At 42.8% G+C, this 24,021-nt stretch overlaps 1 protein-coding gene across 1 annotated transcript in view; it reads left to right on the forward strand.

The window, feature by feature from the left end:
• COL27A1 (collagen type XXVII alpha 1 chain) overlaps positions 1 to 24,021 on the forward strand; it is a 582,809-nt gene that overhangs the window by 85,597 nt on the left and 473,191 nt on the right. The window contains exons 4-5 of the mRNA XM_082264626.1: positions 10,980 to 11,033; positions 20,578 to 20,631. Coding sequence (XP_082120752.1) covers positions 10,980 to 11,033; positions 20,578 to 20,631 — 108 coding nt within the window. The remainder of the gene's footprint in view (positions 1 to 10,979; positions 11,034 to 20,577; positions 20,632 to 24,021) is intronic.

Consider the following 24,021-nt stretch of genomic DNA (forward strand, 5'->3'; position numbering starts at 1 on the left):
TTGGCCAGCAGTTATAGATATAGCATAAATATTGTACATACATAAATATACACTGAACAAAATTATAAACGCAACACTTTTGTTTTTTAGCCTCCATTTTTCATCAGCTGAACTCGAAGATCTAGGACTTTGGCCTCTTTCACATGGGCACACCGCCTGACAGAGTCCATTCTGCTCAGTGGGGGATCGATCCGCCGATCCCCGCTGAGCAGGCGGATGACAGCTCTGTCTCCACTGTGTGTGCAGAGATGGAGCTGTCAGATCCCTGCTGTCCTCTGGGGAGATCGGATGAGAACGGACCGCCTGTCCATTCTCATCCGATCCGATCCTCCAGACATGGAAAATAGGGTTTCCATCCGTCCGGATTTCACGGACAGGATCAGATCGGAGAGCAGCGGGTGTCAGCGGACATGTATCCGCTGACATCCGCTGCCCCATAGGGATGCATGGAGCATCCGATCAGGTCCGCCTCTAAAACGGACAGGCGGATCATATCGCCCGTGTGAAAGGGGCCTTTTTCTATGTACGCAGAAGCCCTATTTCTCTCAAATATTCACAAATCTGTCTAAATCTGTGTTAGTGATCACTTCTCCTTTGCTGAGATAATCCATCCACCTCACAGGTGTGGCATATCAAGATGCTGATTAGACAGCATGATTATTGCACAGGTAATGCCTTAGGCTGTCTACAATAAAAGGTTACTCTAAAATGTGCAGTTTTATCACACAGCACAATGCCACAGATGTCCCAAGCTTTGAGGGAGCGTGCAATTGGCATGATGACTGCAGGAATGTCCACCAGAGCCATTGCCCGTAATTGAATGTTCATTTCTCTACCATAAGCCGTCTGTAAAGGCGTTTCAGAGAATTTGGCAGTACATCCAACCAGCCTTGCAACCGCAGACCACGTGTAAACACACCAGCCCAGGACCTCTACATCCAACATCTTCACCTCCAAGATCATCAGAGACCAGCCACCCGGACGGCTGCTGCAACAATCGGTTTGCATAACCGGTTTGCACAAACTGTCAGAAACCGTCTCAGAGAAGCTCATCTGCAAGCTCGCCATCCTCATCAGGGTCTCGACCTGACTGCAGTTCGTCATCGTAACCGACTTGAGTAGGCAAATGCTCACACTCTATGGCGTCTGACACTTTGGAGAGGTGTTCTCTTCACGGATGAATCCCAGTTTTCTTAGATCTTTGAGTTCAGCTCATGAAAAATGGGGGCAAAAACAAGTGTTGCGTCTATATTTTGTTCAGTATATCTATTAGAACATGTGTCCTTTTAGATATTTCATGTACCTCTGCCCATCCTCTGTGTTGTATTTGTGTTTTCTTACAAAAAATAATACAGCTCAAAGTAAGTGAAGCCATTTACAAACACATCTGTCATTGAGAACAATGAGTTGGTTGTTTGCTTGTGCAGTACTGCCAAGAACCTTGTCCGTTTTTTTTTTTCCCTGCTTGGTGCTTGCATGCTAGGGGGGCTTCTTACCTTTACCTTATTCTTCACCACATTGAGAGAGTGGCTGCGGTTACAACCCTTCTGTGAACAACATGTGCTTCAAATTAGAGGGGTACCGAAACTGAAAATGCAGGATGCACTTGGTCGAGTACCAAAAATGACAGTTTTTAAAAAACATATGTAGCACTGCCCCCTTGAGGACTGCTGAATTCTTCACCCATATTGGTCCCTCTGGGTTACCGTTAGCAACTGCATGCACAAACTTAACACTTTTACTTTCCGGCTCAGTCTTTGATCAGTCTAGGGGTTGTTGTTTTATTTTAAATAGGGATGGGAGAAGGGATAGAGTGGGATACTCCAGAATTGAACTATTCACAGTTGACGAGGACTCCTAACTGAAGATGCAGCCAAGCTGCAGATTCACCTTGCCACTAGATGAATTTAAGGTAAAGTCTCTGTAAAGAAGACTTGATTGATCAACTATCTTCAGGGTACTCGCCTAGCTCCCCCTTTCATTCCACTAGCTGACACCTGTCCTCTGACTACTTTACTCTGGGATGGCCCCCTCACAGGTCAGGCCCTCAGACACGATCTCCTGTACTCACGATACTGTTTTTCCAGGTTCTCCTGTGTCTCAACCCCTCTATTCTGCTCTCCTGGACCTCTGGGTTCAGCTTCTTCCCTCTGGTTCACCAGGCCAACTGCATGTGACCACGTGCCACCAATGCAGAGGAGGAGACAGCCGTCACCCTCCCTCCGGGACTCTGCTCACCAGCCAAAGACCCTGAGCACACGTGCTCCTGGCTTTTATACTGTATCACACCTCAGAATGCACTGAGACAACCAGTCTGTGCCAATCACTGAGGCTGTATCAAAGCCTGTGTACCCATTGGCCTGGTTTCCTCCACTGACCAATATGCCTCCCTATTGGACCAGTGTGGACACTCCCTAGACCAGATGAATCTCACACTGAGCACTATGAGCAGACCTAACTCGCAGATCCTGCTCTCTGTTAAGCAGAAAACAATTTAGAATTTGCCTGCTGCTCCTCTGATAGGCCGACAGCCAAAAACTATACTCACTCTCTAGCACCTACATAAACATATTTTTTATATAATTGTATTCTATTCAACCTTTTAATTAATATCATGAATTGAAATGAATATGGATTTATTGCCGGCCATTATCAGCACCTTTTAGCGCAAGCAAAGCTCAAGAAAAATGCATCCGCATCTAGTGTGAGTCTGAGGCCTAAATTCTATGATCTTCACCGCACCAAAAACGCACCTTCCCGTTGAATTACATTGAAAACGCATCAATAAAGCACCTGTTTTGTTTTTGATGCGCAATTTGTCACACGACCTATGAAAAACTTACCATAAGCGAGTCAAAATCGCATGCGTTTTCAGTGCTATTATCACCAGCTTTTTCTTTGTCAGAAAAATGCCAAAAACACCATTTTCGGTTGCTGACGTTTCAGTAAATCTCTACCTCGTATAGTTAGGCCATTCTACCTCCCCAGCTATACATTCTGCTCATGATCTCTACATAAGAATGAGAGTAAGAATTATACGTTTTAATTCTTATTTTCATTGAGATGGTCGTGGGTAGCAGATAGTAGAAGTCAACTTTTTTGGGTACGAGCAATCATAAACGACTTTAAGTACAAAAAATAGGATTTTAAATTCCCCTCTATTGAAGCAATTGTTTACCTAAAAAATATTAGGGAAAATCGCATTCAGCCATGCAGTGTCATGGACAAAAAAATCACCTGGTCACAAAATCAAAGAAAGGAAAAATTTCCTCCTAATGCATCTTTGGTGCAGTTACCAGCAAAGTGCACCTCCTTAGGGATGAATGGTAACAGACCACACCTATCACATAGAGGTGTGGAATGGCCGTTAGACTTGAAAGAGATTCCTAAATGAGACCTCATTTCAAGCATGGAAGCTAATTGTTAGGAACTAATCAAATGAATAGTTATACTTGATAAATGATTTTTCTATGGAAAAAAAAACCAAAAAGGTATTTTCTAAAGCTAACCATGCACATTACACAAAACCAGTCCATTGTCAATTGGTGTGGTGTTCCTAAAGCTGATCATATGATTTACAATCTCCTTTAGATCTGCCAATAAATGTGTCATGAAAGGGCTGTCTGGTTGAATACAAATAAAATTGAATAGTTAGAAGTTCACATTACACATCTGTAATCCTTTTCTAACTCTAAAGGAGATTGTATAGAGGTTGCACAATCAGTGTGAGATTTTTTTTTTCCGTTCAGCCTGAAGGCTATAAAGCATGGATGGATGAGTCCCCGTCATGTAACTTGCCAGAACCAACATGGGTAGCAACTTTGGGAGGACATTTGGCATGGTTAGAATGCGAGCGAGCCTCCAGCAGAGGTGGAAAGCATTAGAGGGGAATTGCAGTAATTAATGCAAAGCAATGGATGGCTGAAGTGTCTTCTATGCCACAGTTTGCTCCTAAAACAACTCTGTTAAAATGTATGTCAAGCTAAAAACGGTTTTGATAAAGAGTAAAGATTCGATCATCTGTAAATTTTCCCACATTTCCAGTCCCGTTTGTTTATTTATGACAGGTACTTTTAGACCCCGTTCACACTGGGGCGACCTGTCAGGCGACCTGGGCGCCTAACAGGTCGCCGTAGGTCGCCTGCCATAGAGAAGCTGTGGACCCGTTCTAATAGGAATGACACAAGTCGCTCCGACTTAGAAAAAGGGTCTGGAGCTTCTTTGGGGCGACCTGCATTGACTTCAATGTTATGAAGTCTGTGCCGGCCGCTCCGAGGTCGCGGTGCGAGCTGCGCGCCGCGACCTGTGAGGTCGCCCCGGCAAGTCGGATCGCCCCAGTGTGAACGGGGCCTTTATAGCTCCAAACAAAACATTCTCCTGCGCTCGGGTGGTATGTAATGAAGGATAAAGGATCTTATATGGTCTTGATATGCACCACTCAAGGTCTTGCTACCCCCTCAGGACCAAGGGTATCCAAAATGTACTGAAAGACAACAACAAAAAAAGAAGGGCACACCGACCTCGTGCATTACCACTAAAAAAGGTTTATTCATCCAAAGACGACATACATTATACTCCCAAACGAGTGATGATATAGCACTTAAAAGGCAATGGAACCGGTCGTCTCCAAGGTGAGCAGGGAACCCTTGAACTGGATGACCTGCTGGTGTCAGCAGCTGTATGGCTGGGCTGACATGTTTCGAGGGAGGACCCTCTTCCTCAGAGCCAAAAAGTGCTACTGTCAGTAGTTCACTGGTCACCTTTGAGACGACCGGTTCCATTGTCTTTTATGTGCTATATCATCATTCGTTTGTGAGTATAATGTATGTCGTCTTTGGATTAAAAAACCTTTTTTAGTGGTAATGCACGAGCTCGGAGCGCCCTTCTTTTTTTTGCTGTTGACTTTTATAGCTCCATCAGTTTACACAGCACTTTACATATATTGTATATTCACATCAGTCCCTTGATTTACTGTGCATACGCATACTAGGGCCAATTTAGACTGGAGCCAATTAACCTTCCAGCATGTGTTTGAATTGTGGGAGGAAACCAGAGAACCAGGAGGAAACCTATGCAGACACAGGGAGAACATGCAAACTCTAGGCAGGTAGTGCTGTGGTTGGGTTTCGAACCGATGAGCCTGGTGATAACTGTTATACCAGACAGGAAGAGAGGAAAACAGGGGCACAGATAGAAATACATATCTGACACGGGTTTTAGCCTTTTCCTACTCTACCAAAGCAAAGCACCTTTATCTCAGTCTGTGTTGCTGTTGAAGAGTTCCCCTCACTTCTTCTGTAACATTGTCAACAGGAGAAGAAGTGAAAGGAAATATTTCTAATGGAGCCCTGAATAGCATTAAAACTTGGCAGGGGTTCTACCCCTTCCCCACTCTATTCAAAACTATAAAAAAGGTTTGGCTTGACATACACTTTAAAGTGGTTGTAAACCTCAGACATGAAATATGAACAAAGCATATCCCTCTATAGTGTGTGCTTGTCTCGGTTAAAAGCACTAACTATCATTTCTGTTCATTGCCTTGTTCCTCTTTTAGCATGAATCCCTGCGTCTGAAAGCTTTGTAAAGGGGGATTTGCCCCTTCCATTCCTTCCAATCCACTCTGAGCTCTCATCACTGAGCTTTGCCGAGTGTAATTTCAGCTCTTCGCCCCCCCCTTTTTTTTTTTTTTCCAACCGCTCAGACAGGCTTTATATTTTGGACTTTGAATGGCTGTAGAGAAGAGAAGACTGCAGATAAACCGGTACAACGTATGCATAAGGATTTGCTTCATCTCTGTGTATCACCTGAGGCCGGTCAATTCATTGGGTATATGTAAGGGTTTACAACTACTTTAACTAAAATACTTTTGACTAGGGATAGACCAATTATCGGCGGCCGATATGCACTTTCCCCGATATATCGGTATCGGCCCCAGAATTGGCTGATAGTGCCGATATTTTTGTGACATCATTCTGCCTTCTTAGGCCGCCTTCCTCACCTTGGACAGCCTCGTCTGGATTCGGGACTAGTCTTGCGGGAGTGTATTACTGCCATACACCAACAGCAGCGCAGTGCCAGCCAGCCACCCACAACAACAGGCCCTGTACCAGCGAGCCAGCCACAGACACTGTACCAGCGAGCCAGCCACCCACTCACAGGCCCTGTACCAGCCAGCCACCCACCCACAGGCCCTGTACCAGCCAGCCACCCACAGCCCCTGTGCCAGCCACCCACCACAGGGTGCCAGACAGACAGCCAGCCACAGGCACTGTACATGCCAGCCACCCACCCACCACAGGGTGCCAGCAAGCCAGCCATTAAGCATTAAACAAAAATTATCATGTTCAGTACCAGATTTGTGTCAAAAATTGTCTTTATTTTTCAAAACTTTAAATGTACAAAATATCGGCCAATACGTTATGACCAAAATATCGGTATTGGCCCTGGAAAAAAAACATATCGGTCTATCCCTACTTTTGACTTATTGGTCTGGATAAGGATAAGACCTAGTCATAAACAATCCCTGCGTGTGTCTTCTTAAAATAAATATTGCTGTGACATAAAAGAATTGAATGTTGAGGGGGAGATGGCTGTAGAAACATAATGGCCCCTAGCAGAGTGACCGGCCCGGCCCGTATACTATGGCCTGTGATCCTAGACTAAGGGCCAATGTCAGGGGACCTGGAATGAAGGGTGAAGGCTGCAGAGGAAGGAGTCACTTCATGTGGTCTCACAAGTGCCTCTCTGCATGGGCTTCCTTTGGACAGTATGTTTTGATTCTCAATAGCTCTTTACATTGAAAGCCTGTTTTTCTTAAGGGCTGACTAAAAAATATATGGGTGCTTTCATCCTCTGTTAGGTGTCTGCCCAAACAGGGAGCAAGAGGTTTTCCTTGTTTTTTTGAATTGGGAAACATGATGGAAGATTGGAACAAGAGGTGTAAAGGTCACCACGTGCTGAAGATTTATTGGACTTTGTGAGGGGGTTGTCCAGAGATAAGGGGCTCTTCTGCAGGCATGACAGAGGTGTATGGATTTCAGGATTGAAAGAAAGCAGGCCCAGACAGAACCTTGGTAGGAGTAGAGGAGCAATATGATTGAAGATAAGATACCATGCCTGCAAGGAATGGAAGGAAAGTGTAGGAGTCCTCTGCCCTTAATGTGACTGAAATAAATGTAGGCCTGTTCTCCATACAAGCTTCATCTATGCAATCCCCACATCTCTGATATCTTACTTTATTATAATTATTATATTTGTATTTTATTTATGTAAAGAAGTTCAGCATTCGACTGTATTATCCCTATTACTGTGCAAAACATCACAAAGCTAAAGTGATTCGAGCAAGAAGATATACCGACTACAATAAAATGGCAAGTGCAAAAAATTTCACACAGCACACGTAGTGCAGTACAAAAATCAAACCATTATCTAGATTAATAAATATTCAAAAATACATTTTAGATATATATAATATTACATGAATAAATGGCACTTCCCAATTAAGCTTTTTGTGTCTGGACAAAATACATTTTTACAGCAGCATCCTTATGTGTAGCACAGTGATAAGGATGCACACAATCTGGCTTGTACAGTGTAAAAAAACGGGGGGTTCTTTTGCACCTAGGAGGCATAGCTGCTGCCAGCAGCCTGTGAAAATCAATGACAGACATAATGACAGAAAGAGCCGCTCAGGTGAGGTAAAGTACAGTACAGGTCGGATCCGCCATCCAAATACTAAGCAATCAAGTATCAACTTTCCTTTTGATTGGTTAAAATCAACGACAGGCTGGATCATGCAGCGACTGTACACTATTTTTTTTTAATGCTACCCTCATACAAGGATGTGTCCCCCCAAGCGCTGGCTTTCTGCATTCGGGGCTTACGGCCCTGTACATGTGTACCACTTGGAACAGCTGCAAAGAGCCACAAAAACCTGTCATTAATTTTGACATATTATACAGAATTTATATAGCGCCAACAATTTTCGCAGCACTTTAAAACATGAGGGCAGACAGTACATTTACAATACAATTCAATACAGGAGGAATCTGAGGGCCCTGCTCGTTAGTTTACAATCTAGGAGGAAGGGACAAGTGATGCAAAGGTACTAACTGTGGGGATGATCTAAAGTAAGAAAGTAAAGTAAATTTGTTAGGTAGAGGCAGAATAGGCTTCCCTGAAGAGGAGGGTTTTCAGGGATCATCTAAAAGCAAACCGAGTAGGAGACAGTCGGACAGATTGGGGTGTCTTCATTTGCAGGGGCATTATTTTTTATTTTTTTAATCTTCTTTTGAAGTCTTTGTGAAAAGAAAATATTATCAGAAATGGAGCATTATCTCACATTTTTATTATGATTTATTGAGGTCTCTTTAAAAATCTAAAGACCTGGGATATTTCCATTAACATTTTGGGGCCTGATATCTTTGCAACATGGGTGGAGGTGAAACATTTATTTTTTCATCTCTGAAGTCTCAAAACGCCCAACAAGCAAAATCCCATTCATTTCTATGGCCCATGTTCAGATATGAGCGTTTTGTCACAAAACATCTGAAGCTCAAAGTACATGAGCTTCTTTTTTGGCAGATTACAAGCGTTTTTGTTAGAGGTCAATGCCTTCCTCCAAACACCTGCAAAAAAAAGGCCTGAAAAAACGATATGCTCAGGTGTGAATGGAGCCTAAAGGAGATTTTTTTCAAGAATTCTACTTACCTAGGTGGATGCAGCATCAGTCCAATGCTGCATCTTTCCCCTGGCGCCTCTGATCAATCGAACACCGCCTATCGCTCAGTTCTGACAGCTCCCTAAGCAGAGAGAGCTCTCCGCTCTGCCTCCTCCTCGCTCACTGGAATGCTGGGCTAGGGAAGGATGGGGAGTGGCCGGCTCAGCCTCTCAGCGGCTCACTAAGAGGCTGAGCCGAATGTCAGTCCAGGCACTTGGCGAATCCCGACTTCCATTGTTGTGATCATACGGTGCCTGGACTGACATTCGTGATGTCAGCAGAGAGCGGACTTCAGACCGCTCTCTGCTGAAAACGGGTCACAGGAGTGCAAAACGAATTGCACTCCTGTAATCCATAGGAGATGTAAGCCAAACAAGCTTTAGCTGTACATCTCCTTTAAAGAATAACCAAAGGCAAAACATTCTTTGTAGTTTTGGATAGAGTGGCGATGGATTAGAACCCCTGTCAGTTTTTATTGCTGTCTGTGCCTCTTTTAAGGAGATTCAACCTCTCTATTTGTTCTGTTTACCATTATCATTGAAAGTAAAGGTAAAGAAAATCCCAAATTTTGGGTTGTCCCTGGAAAAGTAATAGAGGGGAAATCTTCCAATGGGGACACTTTTTCTGGTGACCTGGGGGGGGGGGGGGGTCCAAGGGATTCCCTTAATTTGGAGGGATTTCATGTTTGGCTACGGAACGGGAAGTGAAGGAAAATCTCAAAAATAGGACACAGATGGTGAAAAAATGACAGGGGTTATAACCCTCCCTTACTCTATCCAAAATGTAAAAAAAAAAGGTTTTGCCTATAGTTCTACTTTAATAAACCACATAGAATTTGCATGGAATGCTGGACTTTTGAACTTTAACACAGTATCACCAATAACCATGCGCTCCCAACCAGCAGGGTTTACGGGTTCTGGTGCTGGATAGATTTTTGCAGCTTTTTGTTGCTATCAGGACAAAAAGTGATGGGAGAATTCTCCAATGAGAACACAGACAAAAAGGAAAAACTTTTGGCTGTTGTGTTGCGTTTTAGATGAATCCACTCAATTTTTAAGTCTAACCCGTCTTTGTTACCTAGAAGGCTATAAATTGTGCAGGAACAAATCCTAGCAAAACAGAAAAATAGTCTGGTGTCATCTGTATGCCACCTCCATCCCGAAATCAACAGCAAAAGAGAAAATTGGCCCGTGGGACTTTAGATGAGGTGGGTACATGTGGCTGGAAATAACAAAAGATGGATAATTGGAAACATAGTCTTTATTATAAAAAGTTGTATTAAGTATAAAGGTCAATACCATTATGCGCCTTGAGGACGCTTATAATGGCAAACTTGGTTGAAGATCTTACAATACATATATGCATTTGGATAACATACATAATGATATGCGTACGGGTACACTACATCTTGGTCTCAAAAGTAAAAACATGGTAATATAATATTAACATGACATATACATGTAATGCATCTTGGTCTGACGCGTTGCGCGAGTTAAATGCTTGCTTCTTCAAGAGTAAGTGCATTGAGAATATATCTAAAGAAACAAAAATAATTGTTGGAATATAAATTGAAAAGCAAAAATAAAAAATGTTATTAGAAAAAATTCTGCAAGTACTAGGAAACTAAGGAGTTGCCAATACTTACAAACCAGTAGAGCTGGAGTCAGAGAATGGGCCCCCGTGCGGTATCGGCGGTATATGTCTGGCCTGGGAGCTGGAGGGTCCCAGCGGACGACAAAACGGCGGAGAGGCCCATGGGAGGTAGGTGACCAATATGTGGGGTGAAACCGTGAGCCTTCCATGTCTGTGATAAATGTTTGGGAGTAATCGTAATATAGGTATGAAAATATATCATATATAGTAAATAATGAAGTATTATGCACGATAAGGAAGGACTGGTGGAGTGGTGCTATGGGGTAACAAAAATGTGATATATGGTGAAAAATTGGGAAAGGATTAAAGATGGTGCAAGAAAGGGAAAAAAAAGGTTAGGCAGACCTGTTGAGGAACAAATCCTACCACGTTTTTATGTGTTTCAGAAAATCAGTATCTGCTTTTATTATTTTGGAGAGCTTCTATTTTTTTTTTTTTTTCATAACACCCAAAACGTCCCTGATGACAGCTATCATTATTCATTGTCTTGTTAGAAATTAAAATATTTCTTTGTGATATTTTCTTTTGAAATGTTATCTCACAAAGCTTAATGTACAACTATTTATTCTTTCCCTTTGGCATTAATGTATATATTTTATTTTTCCAGGGTCCACCTGGTCCTGCAGGACTTCCTGGACCACCTGGGAAAAGAGGTCCTCGGGTAAGTACCTACAGTTTGTAGAACACATAACATTAAGTGAGACATATGCAAAGTATTTTTGGAAAATCGTGAAAAGAAAGCCCATCTCCAGCCAAAACACACATATTGTCACAGGAAAAGGAAGTAAGAGAATTTCCCAATGGGGACACAGACAGCGAAAAGATTAAGTGTTCTGCATTGACATAAACTGATGAGGAACATGCTAACAGGAAGAAAGGTTAGATTGATTACCTTATCAGTCTGTTTCTGCTTCTTCACTGCCCATTCATGGGCCGGGGGTGGAGAGGGGACCAGACTGTGTTGCTTAACTGCAGCAGCAGAGTAAAGTCAGGTCACTGGGCTGGCTGTGCTATGTGGCAGAGCTGTGTAAATCTCCGGACTAAATAGACAGAACTATAAATCCTTTTACATGCTTTTTTAACTGTAGAAATCCTTACTTATGATCAATGTTCTTTAAAGAGATTGTAAACTCCAAAAAAAAAACAAAAAAAACCCCTCTAAGACAAAGGCATAATGAGCTAGTATGCATCGCATACAAGCTCATTATGAAATGCTTACCTTAGAACGTCGTTCGGCCGTCCTACTTCCTGGTTCGCGTCCTCCGGCCATCTGATGGAGGTGCAATGACATCATTCCCGCACATGCATGCAGGAGCCGCCATTCACGGCACAGGGCTCTGAAGGAATGGCACGGGTGGCCGTTCTTCAGAACGCATGCGCCGATGACATCATTGGCTGCATGAAAAGTAAATATCTCCTAAATTGTGCAAATTTAGAAGATATTTACAGTACCTATAGGTAAGCCTTTTTATAGGCTTACCTATAGGTACAAGTTATAAGAGAGTGTTTACAACCACTTTAACTTGCATTATTTCACTGCAGTCAGCATTCTTTTTAGGCATTACACCTCAATCCTGTTCTGGGTTAAGCTTCCAGTGGAGTGTACTGCTGGCACGAATATAAATTGGTGGTGATTCTACCACTTAAGTCTCAGTTAATCATCTGCACACTGCTATACACTCATTTCAAAATTTTAGCAGACAGCAGTGAAACAGGGATTTATTTCATATAAATTGCAGTATCAGGTCAAATGCCACCACAGATTTGACTGTGTACTGAAGCTTTAGCCATCCAATGACGTCTTCACTTTTCCACCTCTTTCAATGCCCAGATTGAAACCATAATACCTCCTAGGTCAGTGATGGCAAACCTTGGAACCCCAGATGTTTTGGAGCTACATTTCCCATGATGCTCAACTACACTACAGGGTTCATAAACATCATAGGAAATTCAGTTCCAAAACATATGGGGTGCCAAGTTTCCCCATCACTGTCCTAGGTGCTCTTGGTGTCATGTGATTACATCACAGTTCACTATTCTTGAGTGATCCCGCTTCCTAGGCTGCATGTTTTAAAGCAGTAGTAAACCATGTTTAAAACAAAAACACAAAACTGGCCCCCCTGGAGGCTTATGTCATAATGTGCTAGTATTCACTGTATAAAAAAAAAAATATCCTTCCAGCGCTGCCCTGTTACTGCTAATAGGGAATTCATCCTCAACCCGGTCTTCCTTCCGGGTTCATGCACTTCGGGCCATTTGAATGGCTGAGCCAGGATGACCTCACTCCAATGTATGCATGCAGGAGTCCTGATCGCAACACAGCTCTCTCAATGAATGGCATGCCGTCCATTGAAAGTGCAGTGTGCATGCGTCGGTGATGTCACTGGCTGCTACACTTGTAAATATCTCCTAAATGGTTTACTGTACCTACAGGTAAGCCTTAATATAGCCTTATCTGTAGGTACAAAACAACAAAAGAATGTTACTCCCACTTTAAAATGGCAATGGACCAGCAGATTCAAGTGATAGCTTTGGTATTGTGTTATGACACATTGCCTGGTTGTGTATGGCTTATTTCTTTATAGGTGGTGTCATTAAACCCATCTAGTGGTATCATAGGAGTACAATTAAAAAAACAGGGAAAGTGTATTCAGACAAAGTTTTCTCACCCTGCCTAGCCCCGCAGACGTAAACGAACATACCTTACCCCTTCCCAGGTGCCATCTTACATGAGTAGGGCAGCCATGATCTCGGTATGCTAGTTCACCTCTGGGTGAAATCATTATTGCTGACTGCAACTGAAGACACTTGAGTTGGGTGGTTTAGCTCTGGAGGGCTAGGCATGGTGGGTATTTTTTTTAAAAGTACATCTGCCCTCTTCATACTCTAGCGTTGCACTCTGTGTCCTCCTCCACTACTGGATGCTCAGAGTCCATCAACTCATTTCCTGTAGGCATGAGCAGTCACAGACCTCCCTGGGCTCACAGGAGAATTCTGCATAGAACAGCAAGGATCTTCTATCCAGGAGTGAGGAACTCCCTCTGTCAATGCTGTGGGAGAAGAGGAAAAAAGCATTAATAGGGAGCTTTGGGTTTTCTATAAACCTCGCTAAACAAAATTTCACACACTTTTTTTTCTACCGTCTAGACTGCAGCAACACTGACACCTGTAACTGGTGGCCATATGATCATCAATGCTCCAAACACTCAAATATTGTCGAACAATTACACCAACAGTTGTACCATGCAGCAATCACATAATAGGATAAAGTGTGGTGAGCGGTTGCCCAATGCGCATTGCAGCTTTTTTTTTTTTCTTTAGGGTAACATGATAAATCGTGAACATCTGATTAGTTACTGTTGTCAAACTCACCCTTTCCCCCCTCTCTTGCCACTGGCTCCATTATCTTTTTTTTTTTTGTTATTCATTTAGCATTACAAAAGGCATTTTATCATTGTAAATAAAAACGATATTGTATCCAGAGGGACATATTAAGCCAGAGATATATATTTGTTCATTCTGTTTTTTTTCACTGACAACCTCCCCTGGACAGGAACAACCCGTGTGTCACACTGGAAGCTAAAATACAATATAACTGCAATAAAAGGAAAATATTTAACACATCTGTGCAGGATTCCTGAAGCTTGTAACTGTAGATTATATCCACAGCGGCTTGCACCTCTCGTAATTCTGGGTCAATAGCAAATTCTGAGTTCAGACTTGATCTGTACTCCACAGTCTTGGAAAGTGACCCTGGAAAAGGAAAGAATTTGGCTGTTCTTCTCCAGTTCACATCCAATGTTTATTTCCCCCAAATTTTGCAGCAGACATTCTGTAAAGGGGAAGCAGGAATTAAACCCCCAAAGGCACTACACTTGGGAGTGGTAATTTTTTGTAGTTGGGAAGATATAGTGCATACAGATGTATATAAGCAGTAAAGCAGACATTTGTTGTGCTTTTTTGTGTAAATGTATTAAAGCTAAACTCACCATTTAATGCAGCTTTAAATGCAGCATTCCTTTTAAATAATTGCATGTAGTTGTGCATACAGCCCGAATCTAATAGCTCATACACATTATAAGAAAATTGGGCAAATATTTTCATACGAGTAAGGATAGTATGATTTTCTGATAGGGTGTACACAACTTTTGACAACCAATTCCGACCTCCTTTGGGAAAAACTCCAACATTTTTCTCGTACGGGAACAGAACCAAAGATATTTTGTTTATTGTGTACCATTTTTGTATGATTTCCGTATGAGAAAAATCTGAAAAACACTGCGCATGATCAGAAACAACAAAAAGCAACAAAAAGAAAAAAGCCTTTGTCGTACGTGAGTTTTTGTACATTATTTCCTTCCTCAGTTCCAACTTTGCTGTGACACAAGGAGGAAAATTGAACGATCGTTCGCCCTATTTTCTTATAATGTGTACCCCACTTAACCAAATATCAGAATTTAGATTGGAGGAGGGAGGGTACATCTAGGTACCACTAGGAGCCAGTCAGGTGCTGACAAGGAACATGGTGACAGGAAGAGAGAATAGAGTGATGAATTAACATTTTCTTGCTACTCCATTTTCTTTTCGGCATTCTGTAGGTAGGAAGGTGACATTGCTGTCTTTCTTAGATCACAAGTTCCGGAATTTATTAAAACCCCTTAGTCTGTCTCCATGGCCCCCTAAAATACTCCAAGCTTTGCAGACTTTGCAGGAGGCAATCCAGCTTCTGTTGTTCAGCAGACGAACATCCCTCCAGGCTTGCATGCGGGTGCTGGGCTTGACGGTGTCCACCCTCGAGGCGGTCCGTTTACACAGTTCCACACAAGATCTCTGCTAAAGAGATTCTGGTAAAATGGGATAGGATCTAGAGGTGGCTTCTTTCTCTGGCACTTCGACAGGGAAAATTCTTTCTCCCCCTGTACTGGACGGTTGTCACCACGGATGCCACGGCCATGGTCTACATAAATCACCAAGGGGGCACAAGAAGTGTCTTGGCGGCTCGGTAAGTAGCCGGCATTCTAATTTGGGTTGACCAATTCGTTCCAGCCTCTCAAAACTTCTGCCATGACTTCTGTGCAGGATCCAGGCAGAAGAGATTCCGGTCATCCTAGTGGCTCCGGACTGCCCTCACCAGTCTTGGTACGCTGATCTGGTACAGCTGATTGCGGATGCTCTTTGGGGACTTTCTCTCAGGGAGGATCTGCTGTCCCAAGGATCAATCTTCCATCTTGCTTTACAGTCGTGTGTTTTGACGGCATGGCTGTTGAACGCCAGGTGCTGAAGGATGGAGGTTTGTCTGAGTTGGAGCTTCCTACGCTGTTAAAAGCCAGGAAATCTACTTCTAGGAAAATCTACCATCGTATGTGGAAGACATGCATTGCATGGTGAGTCTCTCTACAGAAACCTCCCTTTGAAAATATTCGGAAGGTTTCCCTGCTTTGCTGCCCCAGAAGGTGGCCTTCTTTGGTGGCTATCACCTCTGCACGCAGGGTGTCGGAACTGGTGGCGTTATCCTGTCGTTCACCTTTATAATGATTTGCAAGGATAAGGTGGTCCTTTGCCTCGGTCCGTCATTCCTTCCTAAGTGAATGAAGACATTGTGTTGCCTTCTTTGTGTCCCAGGCCTAAACATCCGAAGGAAATTCCCTTGCATGCCTTGGATGTGGTTCGGGCAATTAGGGAGTACCTGGCAGATACGGAGTCTTTTTAGGAAGTCAGACTCTTTATTTGTGCTTACGGATGGACCTTACAAAGGGCTGTTGACTTCTTTTGTTACCATTTCCATATGGCTCAGACGGTGGTTCAGGCCTATTGCATCAAGTGTCAGGTTCCTCCTTTCCCTGTCAAGGCGCACTCTACTAGGGCACTTATGTCTCCTGGGCTTTCCGTCATCAGGCGTCAGTGACACAGGTTTGCAAGGCGGCCCCCTGGTTGTCGGTGCACAGTTTTTAGTAAAGTGGATGTGTTGGCATTTGCGGATGCTTGTTTTGGCTGCAAGGTTTTGCTGGCTGTTGTTAAGAGGACCTGGTCCTCTTTGAGGGTGTATTGGTTGAGCTCCCATGTTACCTGGTTAGCTATGGTTAGTCTTGGGAATTCTTTTCTGTTGTTTCCCATCCCTCATGTTTGACACTGCTTTGGGACATCCCAGTGGTTAAGAAAAATCAGGATCAGGAGCTGTGTCCGTCAATGAACGAAAGAGAAAATGGGATTTTTGACTTACCGTAAAATCTGTTTCTCTGATGTTGACACAGCACCCACTCCCTCTGTGGAGTTGGCTTTCTTCTGGCACTGCTTCTAACAAAACTGAGTGCCTATAGCTGACAGTGGGTGCATACCCCCTGGGACTGCCCATAGGCATAGTCCAGCTTTTTCCTGCCTAGTGTCCTACTCCTGTAGGGGGCAGTATAACCCAATGGTTAAGAAGAATCAGGAGCTGTGTCCGTCAATGAACAGCAGAGAAATTGATTTTACGGTAAGTCAAAAATCCTGTGTTTGTTTGTTTTTTTTTTTTAAAACCCGAAGTTCTCTTAAGTAATCGTCCTCAGTGTTGGCAAACCCTTTTTTTGCTAACTAGTGATCTCTTTTTGCAGTGAAAATTGTCCTCCATGTGTATCTAAACCCATCACTCATCACATAACCTCAATGCCATTGCCATGTCAGAAAAACAATAAACTATTAAAAAAGAAACTTAAAACACTGTTCATGGGATCCCAATGGCTGTCACACACATGTGGAAAAAGTCAAATATTACGATGTGTGTTGGAACGTTCCTCCTCCCTTCCTCCTCAGCATGTCATTGCCAAGTGGGTCCGACTGGGAAACAAAACCGTTTTTTTTTTTTTTTTTTATTTGAAATAAGTCAAGGTTGTTTCCATTATAGTGATGCAACTTATGGGCACACATACAGAATGGCTCCTACTGATTCCCAATGGTGCTACAATAAGGCTGGCACAAACATGTAATTCCAGGTGTCTGGTTTAGAAGACCAGTTTATTTGCATATTGGCAGCCTCTGCTGTCCCTGAAACAAACCAAATTATAAATAGTTTTTATATAGAAATCTAAACCACTTTGTCAATAGAAACTGTAGAAAGCCTTTTTTTGTAGAATAGTTTAAAAAATTTCAGGATAAAAATATAGTCTTCTATGACTTTAGAAGTTGTAAATTTCAGAATTGTCTTTCTTGTATTGCTTGAGTCACTGACCCAAGGCAAGCCTGTCTATATCATGTGTCCCAAAATTCAGGAGGGCAAAAAATAAAGACCAAGGCTAGGTTTTTCACTGTTGCAGGTGGTTGCAGCGTGTAAAACCCATTCCTTCCCACACCCCAAGCCAAAGTGGGCTGCTCTTGCATGGTACAAAAGCGCCATCAAGAAGAAATCAATGTTCAAAGAAATCTGGGAATCAAAAGAAGACAAATTAAAACAATGAACAGGGTGGATCAGGCTAAAACTGTGCAGGGGTCATAGTTCTTAAACACAGTCACCTGCCCTTTTGGAGCAAAATTAAAGTTTTTTTGGTGGCCCCCACACACACACGTTAAACCCACCCATTCATGCCAACTTGCTGTCCCCCTGCTGCACAAGTCCAACATAAGTAAGCTATGGTGTTGGAGCTTACCCAGGTGGGTAAAGTCACTGTCCTGTACTCCTTATTATGCCTGGGAATTGGCTACCTAGGCCCAAGCGCTGTCACAGTGGGGTAGTCGTATACTCTGTCGTACCAAGAAGTTCTGGTGCATTAGAGCAATGAAGGAATGGCACTACATAAAGAGAGACTGAGGGTGTCCAGATAGGTGAGCAGGTGTGCTGGGGGATGGCCTGAATGGGCAAGGCCCAAGAAAAGGTTGATGTGAGGTATTGGACGTGATTCTCTTATTTGTCAGTCAGGGAGAATTGTTTGAACATGATGATTAAACTCTGCTGCTTTACCACCCCCCCCCCCCCCTCCCAAAAAAAAGAGAAACCCAAGAGAAATAGACAAAAAGAGTGTCAGCCAGTTGTTTTAAGAGTTTATCATTATTCATTGTTGGCTAAATTGAGACAACAGGCATCCACCCTGTTTCGGGGGCTAAACAATTCTCCTTAATCAGGGCTTCTTGTAGTTCTCTAAATATGAATGCTCCTGGAAAGTGTTCTATGCCAAATAACGAGCATTGCTTGTGAAAATGGATGCATGCTTGTGAAGCTTGGAAAAGACAGCCGCCCCTCGAAAGACGCGCCACAGCATATGTGCAGTAAGTTACCCTGTGGCCTCCTAGGATGCGTGACGTGGGTATCCCAGGAGGCTGTAGGAAATGAATATCATTCTCGCTCTTCTAGGTGAACTCTGCTTTCCCCCACCCCACTCTGCTTTCTTCGCTCTTCTGCTCTCCTGCCGGCTGCTGCAGGGAATGTGTCACAATAGAGAACCATAGAACAATAGTCGGTAAATATATAATTTTACATTGTAATAAAATAAAATGATAAAAAATAATACAATTAAAATACCAAAAAATAAAGACTACTGACACCAGTGGGTGAACTTCCAGGATCGCAAAGGTCACACTTGCGACCGGGTCCTGGCATTCCACCATCGTGCAGGCAGGAAGGGGGCCCACTGCAGAGCTTGTGAAAGGGTCTCGCTGTGGGACCGCAATAAAGGGCGCCGCAACGAGAGTCCGGGTCCGGGATGCCCCCCTTCATGGTTTCTTGCACTGGGGCCCTGAAGGTTCTAGTTCCACTTCTGCCTTTTAGCCTAGGTTCACACTGATGTGGTGCAAGTTATATCCCTTTTGTAGTGCAATTTCAAGGAGCAGCTCCAGCGCAAGATGCGCATCAGAAGCAATTCTAATGAACTTTTAATGCGATTTGGATTCGGTCAGTTTAAGTGGGGTATACACTAGAAGAAAGACTGTCAAATTCCCGTCCGAGGTAAAATCGTATGATTTTCGGCTAGTGTGCTATCAGCAGCCAATGCCGACATTTTCAATGTAAAAATAACGGAGGGACAAACACCAAAATTTTTATCGTCTGTCTCCAGCACGACCAATTTTCGTTTAATGTGTATGCAGTACACCTGCGAAAAATCAGATACGAAAGACCACGCATGATGTGAATTTGCTGATGACCCGGAAGTCTAGGTACAAACGTCCCAAAAAAAAAATTGGACGAGAAATTTCATGAACATGTATGCACTGTCAACTAAAAACGATTAAGACCGCTGAGCGTGAGAGAGAAAAATCAGAGAATGTTTTGTCCGATTTTCGTCAAGTGTGTAAAAGCCTTTAGTCAATCTCGCGCTCTCTCGTTCTCTCTCCTGACATGGACCAGGGATGGGAGATGAGAAACAAAGCAAAGACTTGCAAAAAGTACTGGAATTGTGCTATCTTACTACAGATAAGCGATTTCTATTCAAGTCTTTGTAGCTACAAATCACACCACACAGGACCCTTTTTGAAATCGAATTGGAATCGCACTGCTTATATGTGAACTGCCTCCATAGAAATGTAGGTTATTTCAGTTCTTTTCCTTCTGGAATGTATCAGAAATCTCATCAATCTGAACCAGGGCTTTATTTTGTAAACCACAGCAGCAAGGATTTACTAAATTGAATTTGTATATAGAGGGCTTATGAATGAAAAGAATAACCAGCTAGACAGGGAAACCTGTCAGCTATCACTTTGCACTAATAAATTTACACAGGAAAACTAATTATTTGCACTGGGCAGGTAATGCTAAGTAAAAACAAAGGTGTCATACCTAGCAGGGCATCTCATTTTTTTTTTTTGACTTGCATAAAAGAGAACCAGTTTCTGGACAAAGATTGGTTACTCTGGGATGTCCTGTGAACAGTCAGACCCACACAGGAGAAGGAGATATATGCTGTGTTCACACTCTATTTACACTTGGTACATCACTTGAGCCTTTGCAGAAAGGTCTTTTCAGTCTTGAGATTCCTCAGTAATCCTTTAGGTTTCTAGTTTGTCTGTCCAGCTACAATAGTTGCACACAGCTTCATAGAAGAAGGCAAGTTTGTGCAGGCCATATGACCTATAATCTTCCTAGGGCAATCGCCTTACACTGTGCCTTTGTGACTGGTGAGGTTTCAAAGTTATTTAATGTTAATCCAGACGCTGGCATATTAGCAAGTCGGTATGTGGTAATATTTGACTAGATAGGGCAAAAAAGTCTTCAGGATTAACTATATATATTTTTTTTTTTTCAGGGTCCCCCTGGCCCCCACGGAAACCCTGGCCCACCTGGATATCCTGGACCAAAGGTTAGTTGTACACAATTCATATGACACCTCATATACAGCAGTTTTGAACAACATGCATCTAAGCAGTGAGCTTTTAATTCTGTTCACATGCTGTTACAGCACATGCTCTAAATACGACGTCCCAAACTTGGAGCTGCAAGTCAGGGAATTTGAGTAGCATTCATTTCTCCAAATTGTCTGACTTTAGTAGTACCTAATTCATATGATGATTACTTAGATTTTCTGACGTAGAAAGTCCTCTTTCACTTTTATATGACGTACAGCATAAAAATTAAAGCTGAATTCCAGTTATATTTTTTCTTCATAGTAAGTATACATATTGCATACCTGGCTGATCCCTATGGAAGAGGGGAATCACTGTAGGAGTCACCGCTTACAGGGATCCTCACTGTCTTCCGGGTCCTGTGCCAAGCAGCTGCCCTGCTGCATTGTAACCACACAGGGGTCGCTTTCTTACTTGGCATGGGGCCATTCAGAGAATGCTTTGCATTTTTTTCAATTAATGCAAACATTCTTTGATTGGACAAGGAGGAGAGGTAGGGAGGTGATGTGATGATCTCCATCTCAGTCAATCGGAGAATGGGAATAGGCATGGAATTAAGAAGACTGAAAGGATCACTGTCGTAGCAGTAGCGGCTACAGAAGTGATTCTTCACTGCCACAGAGCCAGGCATAGAATATGTATACTTTGCAAAAGAAAACTCTTTTGGCTCTACTTCTCCTGTGGGTCAACGGAGTGCACTTAGTTCTGCACTCCTGTGACGCATTTCAGCTGATAGTGGGCTAAAGTGCACTGGCGGCTGATGGCACTCAGCCGGTCCAGGCTCTGAATCGATTCCAACTTTAATGTCGGACCGTCAGCTAGCTCAGCCTCTTGGCAGACTCCTGGGAGACCTAGCGAGTCGCCCCTCCACAGCCTGGTGTTCCAGTGAGCACTGGAGGGGCAGAGCAGAGAGCTGGTGACTAACAGCCACCAGCTCTCTGCTCACTGAATACCGAGAACTGAGCCATCAGCAGTGTTTGATCACTCAGTTCTCGGTCTTGGAAGCAGCAGATGACATATGCAGCATCCACCTAGGTGAGTATGTATGTGTATATATATATTTTATTTTTTTTTTTCAATTCCCATACTTTCCTTTCATGTTAAGGGGATTATCACTTGTTAGTAGCAGAAAAAGTACTCTACTCTTGCATACAAAGGGTATATTTAAAGGTTTGAAGGTCTAGTGCCAAATTTTTGGTGTCTGCAGTTTTTTCAGTACATATTCATTGAACGCTTTGTGAACTGCACCTATCTTTTGATCTTGGACTCAGTGCTAAACTCCGGTTATTGAGACGTATATTGCTTTGTGCAAATAGCACAGGGAGCATCCATGAACCCTGTCATGGTTTATCCACCTCCATAAGCAAGACCAATTCCATGAATTCTTTCACAGTGATCCAAAGCGTCTGATCAGATCATTATACAGTCATAATCGTGAGAAGTAGCATTTTGTTGATTTTAAAGATTCCCTTCCTGTATTAAGTAGTGCTGATGCTTTCATGTACATCATACATTCAACTGATCATTTCCCTAGTGCTACATATTAGCCTGTATTCGCCGGATGTGATGATACATGTGAACAGTTGCGGCTCTCGTCAGTCTATCACTATTTTGTACGACCTACACCTTTGATTCCAGCTGCAGGAATGCACTGTCTGGCCCTAATCCCAGGTGTGAATTAGCCTTAAAACTGAGCCAGTCAGTTACCAGCAGTCTGGTGCAAAAAAAAAAAAAGTAAACGGGAGAATACCATTGGTTGTTGGACAACATAATCCTGGATCTTAGGGAAAGGAATGGACAGAAGAGCAAAACTCACAATGCTTACAGACATTTTTTTCATTCTGTCTGTCTTCTCAGTGATTTGGTTATCAGTGTCAACGAAAAGTCAGTCATTTCTATACTCAGACTGGGTCTGCGAAATGCAAGGAGTGTGAGTGGAGGCAGAAGGAAAACAGAGGTGCTCACATTACTTACACACATACACACACACTATATTGTCAAAAGTATTGGGACACCTGCCTTTACACGCACATGAACTTTGATGGCTTCCCAGTCTTAGTTTGTAGGGTTCAATATTGAGTTGAGGCTGTCCACAAGGTTTAGGAACGTGTCTGTACTGATCTTCATACTGGGTCAGTGCATTATAAGTGGCTGAAGCCATTTGATTATCATGAATTGGCCAGACAGCCAGAATTTTGAAAAGGAGAGGTCGGCAATCACATTTTCTATCTTCCTTTAGTGCAGAGTCCTATTAAGAGTTTTAGCCGAGGTTTATTTAATAGGATGTTTACTGGTTCAGCTCACACATATTCTGCCCAAGCACCTTTTGATTTTTCAGTCAATGTGTGAAGGGACCAATAGGCACAGTATATGGTCATTGGCACCAGGGACAACAAATCAAAAGCACCTCCTGTGTGCATGAGCGTGCTGTGGTGATCGGGCATCAGTTTTTCAAATACATCCCCTTCTCCACTGTAACTATAGACGCACCAAACTTTGCTGCCCTCTTAGGCCTAGGGGAGCCCTAATAACGTTCTATAAAAACACAACAGATAGGGGGTGCACCAGCCTAGCACATTGTCATAATGTAACATTTATTGTAAGAAAAAAATAAGTCTACTCAAGCACCATATCAAACAAAGCTCAAGATGTCAGTCGGTCCATTCTGCATGCTCCTGGGCTAGGGAGGACACCACCTGGATCCAAACTGTCTTGCGCGTTTCAAGGGTAGTATCATCTTTTTCAGAGCCAAACCATCCAGATCCTTACAGCTTAGCAATTTATATGCAACTGAACATAGCATGAGAATCCTTTACCCCTCCCACCCCTTGAGTCCAACCTTCCCAAAGTGATGTGATCCTGCCAATTATCACTTCCCGCAGTCAAATGAATCAAATAACATAAAGACAAACCAAATATAAAAGGCAAATATATTTCACCATAAAGATAATATAAAATAAACATTTTAAAGACTAATTTACCTTTCCTGCATGTTTGGATCTAGATGAGGCAGGGCAAATCAATTTATAATCTCCATACATATTGTCCCAAATTAGGATTACAGTATACCATTATATTGAAGTGTATATCATTGCTGGAAAAATGGAATTAAAAACACAATCTTCCTCTCTGTGTTCCATATCATATAATCTATTTTACAATAAATGTTACATTGGGATAACGCGCTAATCTGGTTTGCCCTCTCCCTGTTGTGTTTTTGCACAACCAGGAACAGCCAAGCACCTTGTATTTTTAGAAGTAGGTTGACAATTGAAGCTTCCATATAACTCTGTACACTTTTTTTTTTTTCTTCAAGTGATACTCAATGTCTGTTGATAAAAAAATCC

This window comes from Pelophylax lessonae (assembly GCF_965119305.1).
Source record: "Pelophylax lessonae genome assembly, chromosome: 7".
Taxonomy (NCBI): Eukaryota; Metazoa; Chordata; class Amphibia; order Anura; family Ranidae; genus Pelophylax; species Pelophylax lessonae.